We start from the raw sequence: 17,192 nt of genomic DNA on the forward strand, positions 1-17,192 counted from the left end.
CTGCTGACCACAGCCAGGATAGCAGAGGCCTGCTGACCACAGCCAGGATAGCAGAGGCCTGCTGACCATAACCAGGAGAGCAGAGGCCTGCTGACCATAGCCAGCTATGATAGCATAGGCCGGCTGACCACAGTCAGGATAGCAGAGGCCTGCCACATAAAGCCTGAGTCCCAGGTGTTGGCACCAGAACAAATGTTCACTGACAGCAGTTCCCTTGAGTCTACATTACTCCTGGAGGGAAAGTGACTGTATTCAATATTGTAATTGTGTGGGAGGAGGATGTTCATGGGGATGGCCACATCTGTGACAGAGCTTCACCTGAGCCATCTTTAGCATCATCAGCACAAAATTAAGTTACAATGTCCCAATAGTGAAAGGACCTCCAGCCTCCCAGAAGGAGGAAATGCATATACTCGGTAGGATTTGCCTTTTCTTCTGGCCTCAAGAGAATCTCCACAGGTAAAATTCCAATGTATGTAAGTCTATAACAACATACATTTCAAAACGTACCAAGGCACCATGAGCAAAATTCAGAGGGAAGGATGGACGACAAGTAAAAATCCTAGGTGTTGTTACTTTCAAACAGAGAGTGGCTGGGATCCTCCAGAAGACAGCCCGCATGGGATCCTCCAGAAGACAGCCCGCGTGGGATCCTCCAGAAGACAGCCCGCGTGGGATCCTCCAGAAGACAGCCCGCGTGGGATCCTCCAGAAGACAGCCCGCGTGGAAACAGATAGGTGAAAATATCACAGAGAGGTCAAGTTGCCAGAAGACGGCTGAAAACCCTGCATACTTCTCACAGGTGATATGAAGGAAGTGGTAGTCCACAGCCATATATAAAGATGCCACAGCTTAAGATTTTTCTACCACAGTCATCTGCTTACAGAGTTGAATTCTGCATCTGGATTCCTGATAGTGGGATGCAGAGCATCAAAAACAGTGGACATCTTAAAAGCAGCCAGAGAAGCTAGAAAGCATCTGAAAAGAAAGACAGCTCAACTCACACTGATGTTCAACTGCCCAAACTGGAGAAGAAGCCACAATATACTCCCCTACCTATTGCTGAGGGGAAAGGAATCACACCTTAAACTGCCTCTGTACATGTTTCTTATCCCTGTAACACAAGACTGGAGTCTCCATAACTTGTAAAGAAAAGAGGTGTATTTAGCTGACAGTTTTGCAACACCATATGTCCTATTTATAAAAAGTTAAGGAGAGAAGGAATATGTTTGGTGGAGGTGTAGTCAGGTGTGGGGAAAGGGGTTCCTCCATGTGTCCATGCTGAGGTACCCTTCCCTCTGAGGGACCAGCCACAGGATAGGAACAGAGCAGGAACAAGAAGGCAAGAGAGCAAGAGAGAGCAGAGTGGGCAAGCAGTCCATTTTATAGTGAGTCAGGCACACCTGGCTGTAGCCAGGTAACTGTGGAGCAGAGCCTAGACAAAATGCAAACACCATATGCTTGGTCTCTGGGGAGGGCTTAGGGCAACAGCTTCATAATGGCGAAATTAGTGGAGAGATGGCAGCGAGGCAGGAGGTGGGAGATCTGTGGCCAGGGTTGTTCTTTTATAACGTGTCTTATCATGGAAATGGCTCTGATTCCTTCATCTCAAGACTTGGCATTAGATTCTACAACCTGGCACATCACACTGAGGACCAGGCTTTCAGCATGCAGGCCTTTGGAGACAAACCAACACCAAATTCAAGGAGCTACCACATGAGTGTATGCTTTAATAAGAAGGGTTACACAAAGAGCAAGAGTTAAACAAAGATGCTTGCAGATAGATGGGTTTGTCTCCATGAATCCCCATTCAGGGTAATTTAGATTCATGGGAGAGTATTTATCACAGGCCACAGGAAGATCCCAGATGCCAAAGTAATAATGAGAAAAGAAAATGTAAGTGTGTGACTGTATCCAACAAAGTGTGCATTATAAAATAGCATTGTCTTGTGGGACCAAACAAGATAAAACAGAGTAGTGAACCTGCAAGCAGAGGTGTGAGGAGTAGAAAGTGTGAAGAGGCATGATGTCAGGCAGGTCCACACCAATGGGAGGCTGATGACTTGCTGGCAGGAGAACATCTGACTCACAAGCATGGACGTACGATGTCTAAGCCATCTACATTTTTAGATCATGGATATTGGACATTCATTATTACATCATGAATATTGGCTTCAGCAGACTTGGTCAGACAGGATTTCCAAGATCTCAGAACTACAGCTGAAAAGGAAAGTAGAGAATTCAAGTTTTCATTCAAAAGGACAATCTGGGTGCTAGAAATAAATATAAATATAATAAAAATAACAATATGTGTGAGTGAATAAAGCAATTAAAATGGGTTTTCTCTGCTGAGAGATGAGGACCTTGGATCGCCAGCCCCCACCAGCATGGTAACATGTATCTATAACCCCAGCACTAAGAAGGCAGAGATAGGAGTTCCCTAGAGCTCCCTGGCTAGCCAACATCCACAAGTCACCAGTCTCCAGGTCCAGTGAGAGAACCTATCTCAAAAAACAATGTGGGAAGGGATAGAGGAAGATACCTAATGTCACACTCTGACCTCCTTACACATGAGCACAAAGTGTACACACACCTAGACAAATACGCATAGGTTTGTAGTGCTAAATCAGTGTCAAGAAAGGGTGCTCTGGTAGTCCTATGTAAAGATGTGCTGTTCTGAGGCAAGTAGCACACAGCAGCATGGCATCATTCAAGCAGAGATAGTCAAATAAGCAGACTCACTGTATGGATAGTTCTATGACAGCCCAGCACAGGACTGCACAGTGAAGACACATGACCATGTGACATGCTGTATGCTCGCTGTACTGAACTCTTATAATATTATTAAGGATTTACTTAAGACAAAAAGGACTTTAAGATAAAACATTGTGCCATGTTTGTCAGTCCTGGCAGTAGCCTGGACAGCTCTTGAAAGTAGCAAGAGATCATGGGGTGGCTAGGCTGCATAGTCTATATCTTGGAAGTGTTTCTTGTTACATTTCAACAGTTGCAAAATCACACAATGGTAAAATTCCCCAGAATACATCCCATACATTGATGACAAGTGTGTGTGTGGTGTGTCTGTGCATGTACACATGCATAAATATTATATGTGTGTACATTGTAGGCTTAAAGTAGAAAACTGGTTCCACCAACAAAAATGAGTTCATAAGGGCATAGAACATTGCATTGGAAGTATGCCCAGTTCTATTCAGAGTTGATGCTAGAGGGGAGGGGGCTACCAAGGTTGTTTTGAAACAATTGTACTTGACTACTATTCTTGGCTATGAGGATGGTGGTAAGGCCTTGCATAGGTAGCTACTGACAGATATCCTAGCAGAAGTACTTTCTTGTGAGCATAACGTGTTTAAGTTCACCAGAGTCTTAGAATAGTTCACAGATAAACATGTAAGACCATCCTTTATGAACTCCTAGTAGTTCCTGTCATTGTATGTACATTAGATCCATCTTCCATGACCCTTGTCTTGCAACCTTGAATATAGAAGATCCATCCTCCATGACCTACTGATGTCTCTTGCCAGCATGTGTACATGCGATCCATCCTCTGTGACCCCCTCGTGGCTCTTGTCATCAAGCACAAAAGCTTCCCCACTTCCTAATATCTCAGCTTTATGTTTTTGTTGCTGTTAGTGTTCAACACCAGCAATTCCATTTCTTACAACTTCTGTAAGGAAATCTTAGAAAAGGAGGGAGCCTGCCATCACTTACAATTGACCTCTTTATTGTTAAAACACATGGGAATACCCAGGAAAACTGTGTTGATCACTTTTCAACTGTCTAAACAAAGTACCTAAGGCTAGGGAACTAAGAGAGGAAAGAGAATGATGTAGCTAACAGATTTTGCTCTAAACAGTTGGATATAGGATCTGTAAGGGCCCCAGGTAGATGACATCACAAAGGCAGCCCTGGAGAGGGGCCACTCTATAGACCAGGCTGGCCTCGAACTCAGAAATCTGCCTGCCTCTGCCTCCCAAGTGCTAGGATTAAAGGCATGAGCCACCACTGCCCAGCTCCCACATCTTTCTTTAGAACTAACCAGATCCTGGAATAACCACTTCAATTCTCTCTTAAAGAACCACCTTAGTGACCCTCCTCTTCTAAATAGTACCACCCCTTCTTAATATTTCCAAACTTCTAATACATAAATCCTTGAGAAATAAGCCAGGTCTGTATCATAAATTGATAGTTAGATAGCTCAGGAGGGACAGAGATATCCCACTTCTCTTATCTTTTCTATAGAGCTAGACTAAAATGGTATCTCTGGTTTTGGGGAAAGTAATTGTAATTGTAGGGGAAAGTTAGTTATGTCCTTTGATATTTTAATTCTGACACTTGAAAAAATTGAGCATCTAGGCATTGTGGCATCCTACTTTCAGATGACTTGACAGAAGGCTATTGGCATCAAACCTTCCTTGTATTTTGCAATGTTACTCATCATGGATCACAACATAGTACAGAAACACTCTGGATGCTGGGCGCATCTCAGGCCCATATGAATGAGTGCTACCACTGATCCTCCTGTTTCAATGGCTGGTTTTCTGCTCACAGTGAGGCTTTTCCACCATGTGAACCCTGAAATGGGGCTGGCTGCAGTGACCCTGCACCAGAGCTGGAGGGCAGCACCAGAAAAGAGTTACAAAACTCCTATGAAGGAGTCCCCATGTAGTGAACTCAGAGAGTCACCCTACCTCTGGTATCAGTGACATAAGGATGGTGATGTAATGGTGATGTACCAGCCAAGGTCTGCAGGCCCTACTAGGCCACAGGTCCATCTATATGTCCTAAAGCTCAGGGCTTCCTGAACTGTCTCTACGGACAATGTTTTTTCACCCAAGGAACTTTAACACCACCCCCACATGTCAGTAACAAGAAATGGGCGTGCAAACCACGTACTGATAGCAAGTCATGAAGAGATCCATTTTGAAGCTATGATTTGCTATACATATTATTTTGCCATTCAATAAAAACAAAATCAAACTTACACATGAGCAACATGGATGCGCAAGTTTATTTTTACAGACAGAATTAAATCCCAGCTGAATATTTGATGCCTTAGAACACATAACCTCTTCCATGTTTCTCAGAGTTGGTAGCTATTTTGATGTTCTAATCAAAAGGCAGAAGCGGGTTTAGGGTCATTTCATAAAATGTTGGATATTATATCCTGATCTCAAGCTCAAACTCATTGAATTCCTTGTCCTGAAGCTCAAGCTAATGACTCAAACAGCATTTTTAATCAATGCTTTTATTAATTTTATACAATGTATTTTGTTCATATTCATTCCCCTCCTCTAAATCCTCCTCCCCTATATCCCCTCCTCCTCTCTTCCCACTCAACTTCATATTCCCTACCTTCCACCTGGATTGAGTCCTGTTTGTATTGGGTGACCATTCTTGGGTGTGATTTCTCCCCACAGTATGATTGGTACATAGAATGTCATACCACTGAAGAAAACTGACTCTTCTTCCCCCGGAAGTAATAAAATGCCAATGGCACCTCAGCTAAGGGAGGAACTGCATGCCCTCCTCCCCTTTCCATGTGAGGGCTTTATCTGGCTAGCACTTGTGTTGGTCTTGAGCATGCTATCAGAGTTGTGAGTTCATATGTGCAATTGCCCCGTTGGGTCTGGAAAACACTGTTTCTTTGATGTTACCCATCACCTCTAGTTCTTAGAATCTTTTCTGCATCTTCTTATATCATGTTTAGGACTGAGGACTCTAAAGCCTCTCATTCTCTGTGGATCTCTGTGTGAGTTGAAACAGAACATAAGAAAAAGCTTCTCGGATGATGGTTGGGTGATATACTGATCGGCAGGTATAGCAGTAAGTCATGAGGACTCATTTCATTGCTATGACTATTTAACATCATATACTTCCTCCTAGGGCTCATGCCCTCAACAGCTACAGGTTCTTGACATTATTGACAGCTCTGGTATGCATGGGTTCTGTCTCGTGGAGCAGGCCTTAAGTGCCATTTTAAAAGTGGTTGGTTAATCACATTCATTGCACCAATAGGCATATCTTGCTAGGCAGGTCATCAAACAGTAATTTTTAAAATCAAACATTCTCACACAATCCAATCCAAAGATGTATTAATTTGATACTAACATACTGAAGAATTACAGATACTAACATACTGAAGAAATACAGTAGGAAAATACCAAAAGCTCCTGTTTTCCATAATTAAGCCATGATGTTTCTATAATAGGAGAAAATTGCATATAGAACAAAACTCCTGCAGTTCATAACACACACTGGTCTCCAGTCTGAACCAAAGTGTTTCAGGCTGCATTCAGAACAAAAGAAGGTAGAAATTATATACTCAAAAGTTATTTTATTTAATTGTACTATTGAGATCATAAGATAAAACATACATGATATCAAAGTTTCAGTAAAGTAATTTAAATAAAGCTGCATTTGTATCTTATTCTTCTTTTTTAAGTCAGTGAAAATTTAGTCATTATCAATATTTGTAAAAGAAAAAAAATAGAAGCATGTGATTCTGGCACCATTTCCACCTGCTCACTAATGGGAAGAATTGATGTTAGGACTCAAGCTTGCTGTGTCTAGACTGACATGTATGAAAATTAACATGTGTTTGGTGCAACAGTCCCCCTCAACCGTGGCTTCAATCTCCATGGTTTTGGTTACCCACTGTTGACACACATCTGATATATTCAATGCAAAACTGCAGAGATTGATAGGCTTTAAACTGTGTGTCACTCTGAGCAGTATGATAAAATCTTATATGTCTCCTCATCCCACCAGGAGCAGAGCATTATCCCTTTCCCCCAAGCTTCCAGGCGGCCTGTGCTACCAGCAGTGATCATATGCACTCACCGTTCCAGCTCCTTGGTGCTCTGCACACTTACCCATGGACCCATAGCACAGGAGGGTATGCCATGACCTGCCTGGATGAATCTTTCAGTAAGGGAAGGAAGTGATCCTGTTGCCAAGATCAGTTTATTATACATTGATTTATCATTAAGCTTTGTCATAGATATGTTTAGAGGAAGGAGGACACACAGAGAGTCCAGTCTTGTCTGAGGGTAACAGGCAGATGACCTACAAAATACATGCAGTAAACATGAGCTCTACACATATGAGCATTTCTAGAACCAGGGATGCGGGCGAGGAACACAACAGACTCCTCAACCAGACTGTTGTGACAGTGATGTGTTTGCAGAGATTTCTTGATTCTCCACAGTCTTTGACTTGAGATTTGATATGTCAATTCATTTGTCTCTTCTGCTACCCAAGAGCTTGTGGTGTTCAGGCCCCACATGTGCATACACGTACCCTGACACAGTCAGTTTTCTAGTCAGAACAGATAAAGGAAGTGTGAACAGAGAGAGTGGCTCTGATGCATGCACTATTGCAGATCCCCACCAGAGTATGTGGGGCCTGGAAGGGAATACAGGGGTAGAGAGATGCAGCTGGACTTGGTACATGTGGCTGGTAGAACTCTAAAACTGGCCAATATGCTAGATGGAAGGAATCCAAGGAAGGAGCTAACATAGTCCAAGGCTGAGTGGCCGGAAGCTGGCGAACACCAGGGAAGAGCAGGTGTGGGAAGAACGGAAGTATCCCTGTTGTAGCTGGTCACAGAGAACATCAGTGGGAACAGATGTGAAGAAAGAAGCAGGTAAAGTCAAGGGTTTGGGTTGAGCTGCTGGGCACCCAGGCAGAAGTAGCTATGGAGACCAAAAAGCGGGTGTCTGACTCCTGAGTATCCTTTCATAGCTCACCTCCTATAACATTACCCTGTCTCAGCCTATTTCCCACAGAGTGGTGGTCCAGGTCTGAGTTTCAAACAGCTCCTGTTTAAACAGGAGCTGTTCAGACAGTTCCAGGAAGGCAGCTGACATGAAATATTGAACTTGGTGTGTTGTAAAATGTCTCATTTCCGGGCTTCCACTAGCCCATCTCACAGAGAAGGCCTCTGAGGTCCAGGAAGCTGACAAAATGTCCCATGGGCCCATCAAGGCCAGGATAGTTAAGCTATAATGACTCCCACTACCCTGTTCTAGCCTAGTCACACAGTATTCTGGAGGCCACCACACTATTTTGGAGTTTTGGGTCTAACCTCAGCTATCTAAAAAATGTGCCAACAGGTCAGACCTCAGAGAAAGCCAGCATGCTGCACACACACACACACACACACACACACACACCAAACAGCATACACACACAGACCACCCAAATATGTTACACACATACTATTTATACACTTATGTACCACATACTCCACATATACATGATGTATACATGTACTGCATGTATATATCTAACACACAAACACACACACACACACACACACACACACATACACCAGTGCATAGAGAACCCAAGACTTGTCAGAAAGGCTGATTATCAGGGAAGAGGCATGGGACCCACTAGGCATCTAGATCATAGAGGATCTGCCTACAAAACCTTCTGAGACTTCTAGGTGTAGGGATATGAACAGTGGGGAGCCCCACCAGGGACAAGGCCACTGTCCATAGGGAGTCAGCTCCCTGGGTAGCACTTCACCTATGCAGTTCTCCCAGCTCAGCTTGCCAGCAGAGGGACTCCATTAAGTTGTCCCCATTGTAATTCAGATTACAGAAGAGACTTCTGCACATTCTTTCAGGTTAAAATATCAGGGATAAAGAGAAGAGGCAAAATTACTCCACTGTCGCTACGTGCTTAATTATATGGAATGCTGCATAAATTGTCAAGTGCAAAGAATTATTCTGATAAATTAAAATACTAATTAAATAGGCTATTGCAGAATTTTGAGAACATTACAGGGTTCCGCTTCTTCAGGTAATTTGCATATCCTTCATCTAGTGAATTTAATTTTAAAGGACTTCTTTTTAGTGTTTGGAAACCCTTTTTGTCTCGCGTGAAGATAAAAATGGGCTTTCTGCTTTGCTGTCTGCCTCAGTGAAAGCGGTTTCTTTCCTTGTCCCCATGCGTGCTGGCTCACTGGTCGGCTCTCATCATGCATGGTAGCTCCAAGTCCAAAGCTTAACAAAAACAAGAACTCAGCTGAAATTCAAACATGTGGCTGAGCCAGACATCCCCAAGAGTTGGGCAGTAGGAATGAAAGCAAGTTAGGTTGTGCTCTGACCTTAATATACACCATGGCAAGAGAGGCCCCCACTAAATGAATAAGTTAATAAATAAATATAATAAAAAAATTTAAATAAGCAAAATTTACAAAGGTAAACAGACAGAAAGGCTGGGGTGTTTAAGATAAATCTTTAACGTAAGCATAACAAGGAAAAAGGCAAAATCGCGCAGCCTCTATTGTCTCCACCTGTGAGAGCCTTCCAAGCACAGCACAGGGAAGCAAAATGAAGGACCAGGCATGGCTGGAGAACTGAAGCCAGAGACACGACACAGATCACAAAAGAGCTTAGGTCCCTGAGTATCATTCCTCCGCAGAGCTGGGACAGAGGGGACAGGAGACAGATGGGCTTTCTCTGGGGGAAGTGCTCCTGGAACACAGTTGTCCTAAATCTTGCTCACCTGCCGCCTCTTCAGGCCACCAAGGGCTTCCTGATAGAAATGCTGCTTCCTGAGAGAGCTAGAGAATTGGGCTCTAATGCCTGGTGTGAACAGAGATTGTGGTGTGGATGACTAACAGATGGGGGCGTGGCTGCTGTGGTTACCCAAACTCTCAGGGAAGCCCCTCCCACCCAGGGCCCAGAGAGGGGTGTCCAAACTCCCGGGTTACAGTTACCCAGTCAGGACACTGAACTGCTCCTGGGGCCCTGGAGGAAAAAAAGAGTTCATTCAAACGTATAAATAGGAAGACATTGCTGAGCAGGGCAAAGAAACCAAGAACCACAAGAACAGCAGCAGAAGACAGAAGCAGCACCCCCCCGGGGGGTCTGTGCCGCACCTCCACCCCCTCCCCGTGGGGTCTGTTCCGCCCCTCCACCCCCATGGGGTCTGTTCCGCCCCTCCCCCCCGGGGTCTGTGCCGCACCTCCACCCCCCGTGGGGTCTGTTCTGCCCCTCCACCCCGTGGGGTCTATTCTGCCCCTCCACCCCGTGGGGTCTGTTTTGCCCCTCCACCCCGTGGGGTCTGTTCTGCCCCTCCACCCCGTGGGGTCTGTTCTGCACCTACTGGCTTGACCTTTCTGTTTGCTTGCTTGGCCTTTCATGTGAAAACAAAGAAGGCTTGCCCACGGGGAGGCAGCCATCCTGGCACATTCTGGGTAAAGAGCCTAGGAACACTTCAGAGTAAATTGACCAAATACAGGCATTCTTCCCTAGATGCACATAGACTAGGAAACACGTGACCTCTCATGGGAAGGAAGATTGTTACCCACTGTGTCCCTACATAATCCTCACAGCCTTTCACAGAGCAAACACTGAGGAGCACTGAGGAGAGTGAAGCTTTGTAGGCTGAGCCACGTGTTAGAGACTACAGACTGATGCTCAGGGTTTCCTAACTTAGATGCCAGGTATAAGAAGCTTGGACCCTCACTTCATAATAAAAGCACTGAAGACTCCGAGTGGAAAGCAAGGCAGTTTTGTTTTATGACTTTGCAGAGACAGACATGAGCCCAGAATGGTGGGCACTGTGACTGAACACAGAGAAGAGTTTTTCCAATCCAGTTCCCTTCTTCCCTTTCCTCTTTGGCTGAGTTATCAGGAAGGCTCAGCCTTATATATCATCTAGGGCTTACTTTGCCTTCTGATGCTTAATATTTCTCTATTTCTTAATAGACCATATGTAATGTTACATTTTAATTATTTTAAAGCCTATCAGGAGTATGAGAGTGTTATCTCTACAGGTCTCTAGGAAAACTCACCTGTTAGTGATTTTCCACTCTAATTTTTACTTGGGTGTAGGGAGCTAGACCAACAGAGGTGAACAGGGGTCCAGTGTTTTCTGTTCAACTGTAGCTGAACCACACTGGCTTAAGGTAAATTTGAAAATAAACCTTTTTAAAAAAATTTCTTAAAGGTTTCAAGATGGGAGATCCTCCCTATACTGAGAGCTGAGCCATGGTGGATGGAGTCTGGATAGGGGACTATTTACTAAGCATGAATGTGACTGACTCCATAGTTTAGGGCAAGTGTCTTGGGAATAACCTTTCCAGGGGCTTTTAAGACATGAAGTGGCAAGATGCTAGTAGGAGGGTGGGGAGGCTCTGCCAGAGATACCAAGTATGAGAAAGAAACCTAGATAAACCATGTATCTTGGGCATAAAGAGAGTGGCATCAGTAAGCACCAGAGGCCCTGGCTGGTAGCCAAGCAGACCAACCTATTCCAGCAGAGCTGGGCCACGGAGTTCAGTGATAAACAGAGTTCAGATGTGAGAATCAAGATAGCAGTATACATGAGATTTCATAGAGTGCTCAGATGGCCTTGTAGGGCAGAAGGCTGTGTCATTATTCAAAGATATCCCATCTCATAAAGGCTTTGACTGTCTGTGCTGAATAGGTCAAAACCTCCTTCTCAGGTGACCTCAAGGCACTTGTGAAAAACAAAACACTCTGCTTCATCATGAAAGGCTCCCCCAGAAACCTCTGCCTGGAGCATCACTGGCTCCTACTGGATCCACACCCATTCTACCTGCTTCTCCACCCCTCTACCTGATGGCTCCATCTCCTCTACTTGGTACTCCATTTGACCAGATCACCTTACAGTCTACCGGATACTCTGCTCTCTCCACCAAAGCCTCCCCTCCACATAGCTTGTCCAGGCTTTAACAACTATTCAACTGCTCCTCACTTTCTCCAAATTTTGATGAGTGATCGCTTCTGTCAGGTCTCAATAGCAGATCTTCAGAATGGACTGTCTTTCTCAGACTCAGAGCAAGTCTCAAACTCCCAGGTTTTCAGAATGGCTACATTCTGGAAATCAATGCTTTGGTAGACCAGTGATAGCATTGCTCTTTATGGATTGTCACAGACCCTAAGGACAGAAGCTATAGATGACAGTGGTTCATGACCCAGATTTCAGAGATGCAGACTCTTTCCTCAGTAGTATATTTGCTGAAAATCCTGTCTTGTCTGTGGAGAGATGAGAGCCTACAGTCTGGGTGGCTTCAAGGGTTTAGCAAGGTGAACTGTGAACAGAGTCTGCCTTGGAGCTCGACTGAAGCAAGTGTTCAGAGGATGCTTTGCTGCTGTTAGTTTACTTCATCATTTAGATTTCAACACATACCTATTGTTAGTTTGAGAATAAACCAGGAGGTCCTTCTTTCCTTCCTTCCTCCTCCTCCTCTTCCTCCTCTTCTTCCTCTTCTTGCTCTTCTTCCTCTTCCTCTTCTTCCTCTTCTTGATCTTCCTCTCTTCTCCCCCTCCCCCTCCCCCTATTCCTTCTCCTCTTCCTTCATCTTCTCCTTCTTCTCCTTTGGACAGGTAGTCCAGACTTTTTTGAAGCTTTCTATGTAACAATTAATCCTGTTGGCTCCACTTAGAGCTTTCTGCCCTCTACCAATTGGACTACATTCCAGACTGGCTCTGCACTTTTACAACCTCACCTGCACTTTCATGAGCAGACTGACAAGTCAGATGACATCTCACCCACTTGTCAATGACCTTGAGCTGGCCAGACTGTACTCATGAAGGCCAGAGGGGTAGGAAGCATGCCCAAAGCACAGCTATGTGCTGGTCAGGCAGTTGAAAAGTACCAAGCTCTGAATGGCAAAACAGGGTCTCTGCCCTGAAAAGCCATGGGTGAGCTGTGCAGCTCTCCCCTGTAGAGTCTAAGCATATGTGGTCATGCACTGAAAGTGGTTTGCCGAACAGTAGTGGGTGAGAGCCTGAGAGGCCACACTGCCAATCAAGCCATAACAGATGCTTTGTAGTTGCTTGTGGTTGTTCATATTATTGACTGAACTTGTTTAGACTTATTTATCAAAAATCCATGCTTGCATATACATCAAATAGAAATTTCCAGATTGGCCAAATTGAATTCCTGAGGTGCTTTCACACCTAGAGCATTTATCTGTGGTTTCCCAGGACAATGTCTTCAGGCCTCAGAGGTGATGGTGGTCCACATCTTGCAGGTCATCCCAGGGTGGCCTTTCAGCTAGCTCCCTCCAGAAGTTTGGAAGAATTGCCTCCTTAGCCTGGGCTGCTTCTGTAACTAAACTTTCCCTCAAGCAGCCACCCAGATAGCTCTGTGCTACCTTTCCATGCCAAGGCGACATTATGGAGCCACAGAGACACTGCCCACCAGGCCTAAGATATCTGGCCTCTAGGAAGATCTAGCTAGCCCTGGGTTAGATTATTCAGCTTAGTCATGTATTGGCTGACAGCTTTTTATATAATCTCTAAGTCTGAAATCTCTGCTCTCTAGCAAAAACTGGAGTGTTTACAAATTCCATCTTTAGGTCCTTGGTCAGCCTATTTAAAGTTGCTGTTAGCCCACTCCAAATAGCCACCAGGCAGTACAAGAGACTTGAAAACCCATCACTTTATACCACAAGGAACAGGCTCTTGCCATACAAGTTTTAAACCTGTGTGGTCACTTGCCTTTTCCCCACATCATGCCACCACCTGAAGGGGTCCTAAAGTTCTCCATCCCTACCCTGGATTTCTTTATGTCCACCTCACTCTTTCAGCACGACCAGGATTGCCTACGTGTAAAAACTAATGTCCGTTTGTTAAAGGGGGAGTTTTTTCTATAAGACAACAAGTTTTTTCTATAAGACAATGAAAGTACCTGGAGATAGAGAAGGCAGGTAGGCTATAATGGTATATCGTTTGTATATCTCTCAAAGATATAATTCCATTAGCCAAGATCCATGCAGGTGATTCCAGCTGATCCTTTCTTGTTATCTAGTTCTATATTATCCACAATTGCAGTGCTCTCTCCATTCATGGGGTTTTCAGTAAAATTCTAGGTTTTCTTTTCTTCTGGTTTTTATTTCCAAAATGACAGAAGATTTATCCCAAAGAATATTTCTACTGAATCCTAAGCCAAGGTCAATTGCCTCGTGACACACTTCCTCCCTGGGAAGTGGGGGCAGCTGTGTCTGCTGCCCTGGCTAAGACTTCATTTGCATCTGCTAATTGTTTCCCTGAGCTCATTCCTCCTGGCATGATATCAAATAGAATTTGCTTTCTGAAAGTCTTCCTCATGTGAAGTCAGGAGCAGATGAATGTGGGCTTTTATTGAAACAAAACTATCATAGGATGTTTCTGATGGGGACGTGGCTTAAAAGGGAGTGAAGTAAGGCCTGGGTCCTGTGATGTAAGCACACAGGCAGCCTTTTCCAAGTGCACAAAACATTATTTCTCAGTGGGCATATACATAGACATATATGTAACATTATGCCATTTTAAAATAAGAACTTACAGTTTACAGAGTGTGTTTACATACGATTTCCCATCAAACTCTCAATGAGCAGAGATGGCCTAGCATGGCATGCCTTCCGGGACGGTATAGACAGTACATATAGAGGTGTTTCGCTGAGGCAGACCAGGTACTGAGTGGACACTGTCTGCTTGTCCTTTTCCCGCCTGTTGCTCAATATAGTGTCTCCATGAAGTCAGGCTGCCCAAGCAGTTGTTTGGGGGATTTGTCAGTAGAGAACACTCTCAGATATCCCACCATTGTTTGGGAATTTGTCAGTAGAGAGCACTCTCAGATATCCCACTGTTCTCTATGCTAACCTTCTTTTGATTTTTTTCTTCTCACAGTTGACAAAAAAGACCAGCTGGAGAAGGCAACTGGACTGACAGTCCTTCAAAGCGGAATCGGGCCGGTGAGTAGGTTGAGGAGTATCCTCATAAAAGACGCCCTCACTCCCACCAGGGGTCTCAGTGCTGGCTGGCTGGTGAAATCCAGGATCATAGGTTTGGCTCATTTTGTGGCCAATCCAAGCGTTTTGTTGGCTCAGCTGGTAGGAGATCAGTCCTCCCAGTGTTTTTAGATGCTGACTAATGGTGTAGGCAAATGTGCCTATTTATGTTATACCTCTGAAATCATAGTTTTGTATCTCCCCAAGAAAAACCTATCACAAATCAAACAGGAAACTCCAGGAAAGATGGTGGTGTGTAATACTTAAATTATTGAAAATGAGTAAGTTCCTGGAAACTACTCTTTCCTTGGGAATCAGTGTTTTTGTTATTTAAACACATGTGTTTAAACAAAGGTGCAGAGCTATGAATCTGTCCTTGAAGTGACTTGTTGCTGTCAGACTCTTTGGTGTCCAGCCATTGCCTCGCTGCTACAAGACACTATGTCTTCTCTGTGCTTGCTGGTGGCTGCTCTCTTGGCTGAGTGACAGTGTAATGAAGTGCACATATAACAGTGGCTGAGGTTCCTCCTGGGAGCTGCATGTAGCCACTCATAAGTCAGCGTGGACCAAAGCCAATCTGTGCTCTTGTGTCTGAAATTCAGATTTCACAGCACTTGCCATTAAAGTTAATTAAGTATTAAGGAGTGCTTGTTTGTAAGTGTTCGCTGTTATACGTTGGCTTGTCCTTACAGAATCACTTAGAGACTTGAAGCTTCTTTGGAGAAGTTCTGATTCTGCAACCAGGTCTTTGGCTCCTGGAACCAGTAGTGGTTTAATTGGTGGTTGTTCTCAGAGACCTGGGCTTCCAGGTAGCTCTTAAGAGGGCTTGAGTGCCTGGGGGCATCTTAGTTATTGACAGCAGAGTGTGAGAGTCTATAACTGATAGAAACCTCTCAAAGGACGATATACAAGTATGACAAATGTCACTCTTCTCTATGTGTTCTTGGGGCCATGCTGGATTAGCAGAGCAGGTGACAGCTGAATACACTCTGATTATTTGCTGTTTCTTTAACAGCCAGTGAAGTGGAAGGAAGAAGGAAACCAAATGTCTTGGGGGCTCTCAGAACCTCCTATATCTAAGTGAGGAGCAGGGGGCATGTCAGGGAGAAGAGTGTGGTGTGGAGACTGGACAGTGGGCACTTAGATGTTACTGCCTGGCTAGCTGGGGATGAATTCATGTGCTGGGCTGTTTTCAGTTCAATTTCTTCTTTGGGGAGAAACAGTAGCACCCAGACATTGAGAGCAACCCACATTCAGGCAGCACTCATTGGTATGGCTCAGTTTCAGAAAATGTAGACACTGTGGATTGAGTGTATAAAGCACTCAGAAACAGGCAGCAAGTACATGATAAGACCCTGCTTCACACGGGAGGCCACAGTGTGATTCATGCCCTGTGGCCTCCAGCTGCTCCATGACAGTCAGGATGGACAGTGGGCCAACCCCACTGATCAAGATAGGCCTGGTTCTCAAGCACCTTCCAAGCTTTTCTTGGTTTCTTTCATAAGACCCACACTCTCATACCCCAACCAGAGCCTGAGGATCGGCTCTACCGCGGCCTGCTCAGAATGCAGCTGCTCATTCTGGAGTGGAGAGGTTGTAAAGCTGTGTTCTCATCCTCCTAATGACCCACCCTATAGGCTCTGGCCTCCAGCACTTTCCTTCTACCAAGGAATCCAGGCTTTCTCTCTGGTTGCCTGTGTGTCCACCACCCTAAGTATCTGCTTCCATTCTGCAGTGATGGCTTTAGAGTAGTCTTCTTGCCTTGTGGCTCCATGTTCTGTGCTGCCACACAGGTAGTATGTGTAAACCTCAGTCTACCTCATGGCTCCGTATCCTCTACTGTAGCATGGCTCAGTCTACCGTTAGAAGAGCTTGTACAGGTTTTCTGAAATAGCAGATATAAAATGCCTGGACAGAGTTAGCAGGAGGGACCTCCTCACTGACCTCAGCCTCACCTTCCTGACATGCTAGTCACTTTTGCTCCTGAGATTCAAGCCAGCAGCCCTCAGAGGAGCACAGCATACTGCCATGGTGCTTCCTGGAGATAGCCCCTTATTCCAAACATCTATTTTATAATCTCTTGCCTCAACCAGCAGCCACTTTGAAAGCCGATGCCTCTTGAACTTTTAGTTTTGGCTGGTATCACTGCCGTGGCCTGGAGCCCAGCTCTCCACATGTTTCCTTGGCATATCCTTGCCAGTTTTAGGCTGGAAACTGCTCTGACAGGCAAAGAACATTTACAGTAGCAAAATAGGAGGAAAGGCTTCAAGCTGAGTAAATTTTTAGAAACCTAATCGTATCTTTTTCCTAATTTTAACTGTCTCATCCAGTAAGCCTGGTCTTGATTTTTTTCTTTTTCTTTCTTTTTTTTTTTTTTTTTTTTTTTTTTTTTTTTTTTTTTTTTTTTTTTTTT

At 44.6% G+C, this 17,192-nt stretch overlaps 1 protein-coding gene across 2 annotated transcripts in view; it reads left to right on the forward strand.

Moving 5' to 3' along the window:
• Positions 1 to 17,192, forward strand: part of Ptprn2 (protein tyrosine phosphatase receptor type N2) — a 790,024-nt gene that overhangs the window by 523,636 nt on the left and 249,196 nt on the right. For both annotated transcript variants that reach the window (XM_031356691.1, XM_031356693.1), the window contains exon 12: positions 14,679 to 14,743. In XM_031356691.1, coding sequence (XP_031212551.1) covers positions 14,679 to 14,743 — 65 coding nt within the window. The remainder of the gene's footprint in view (positions 1 to 14,678; positions 14,744 to 17,192) is intronic.

Source organism: Mastomys coucha, unplaced genomic scaffold (genome assembly GCF_008632895.1).
Source record: "Mastomys coucha isolate ucsf_1 unplaced genomic scaffold, UCSF_Mcou_1 pScaffold6, whole genome shotgun sequence".
In the NCBI taxonomy this organism is placed as follows: domain Eukaryota; kingdom Metazoa; phylum Chordata; class Mammalia; order Rodentia; family Muridae; genus Mastomys; species Mastomys coucha.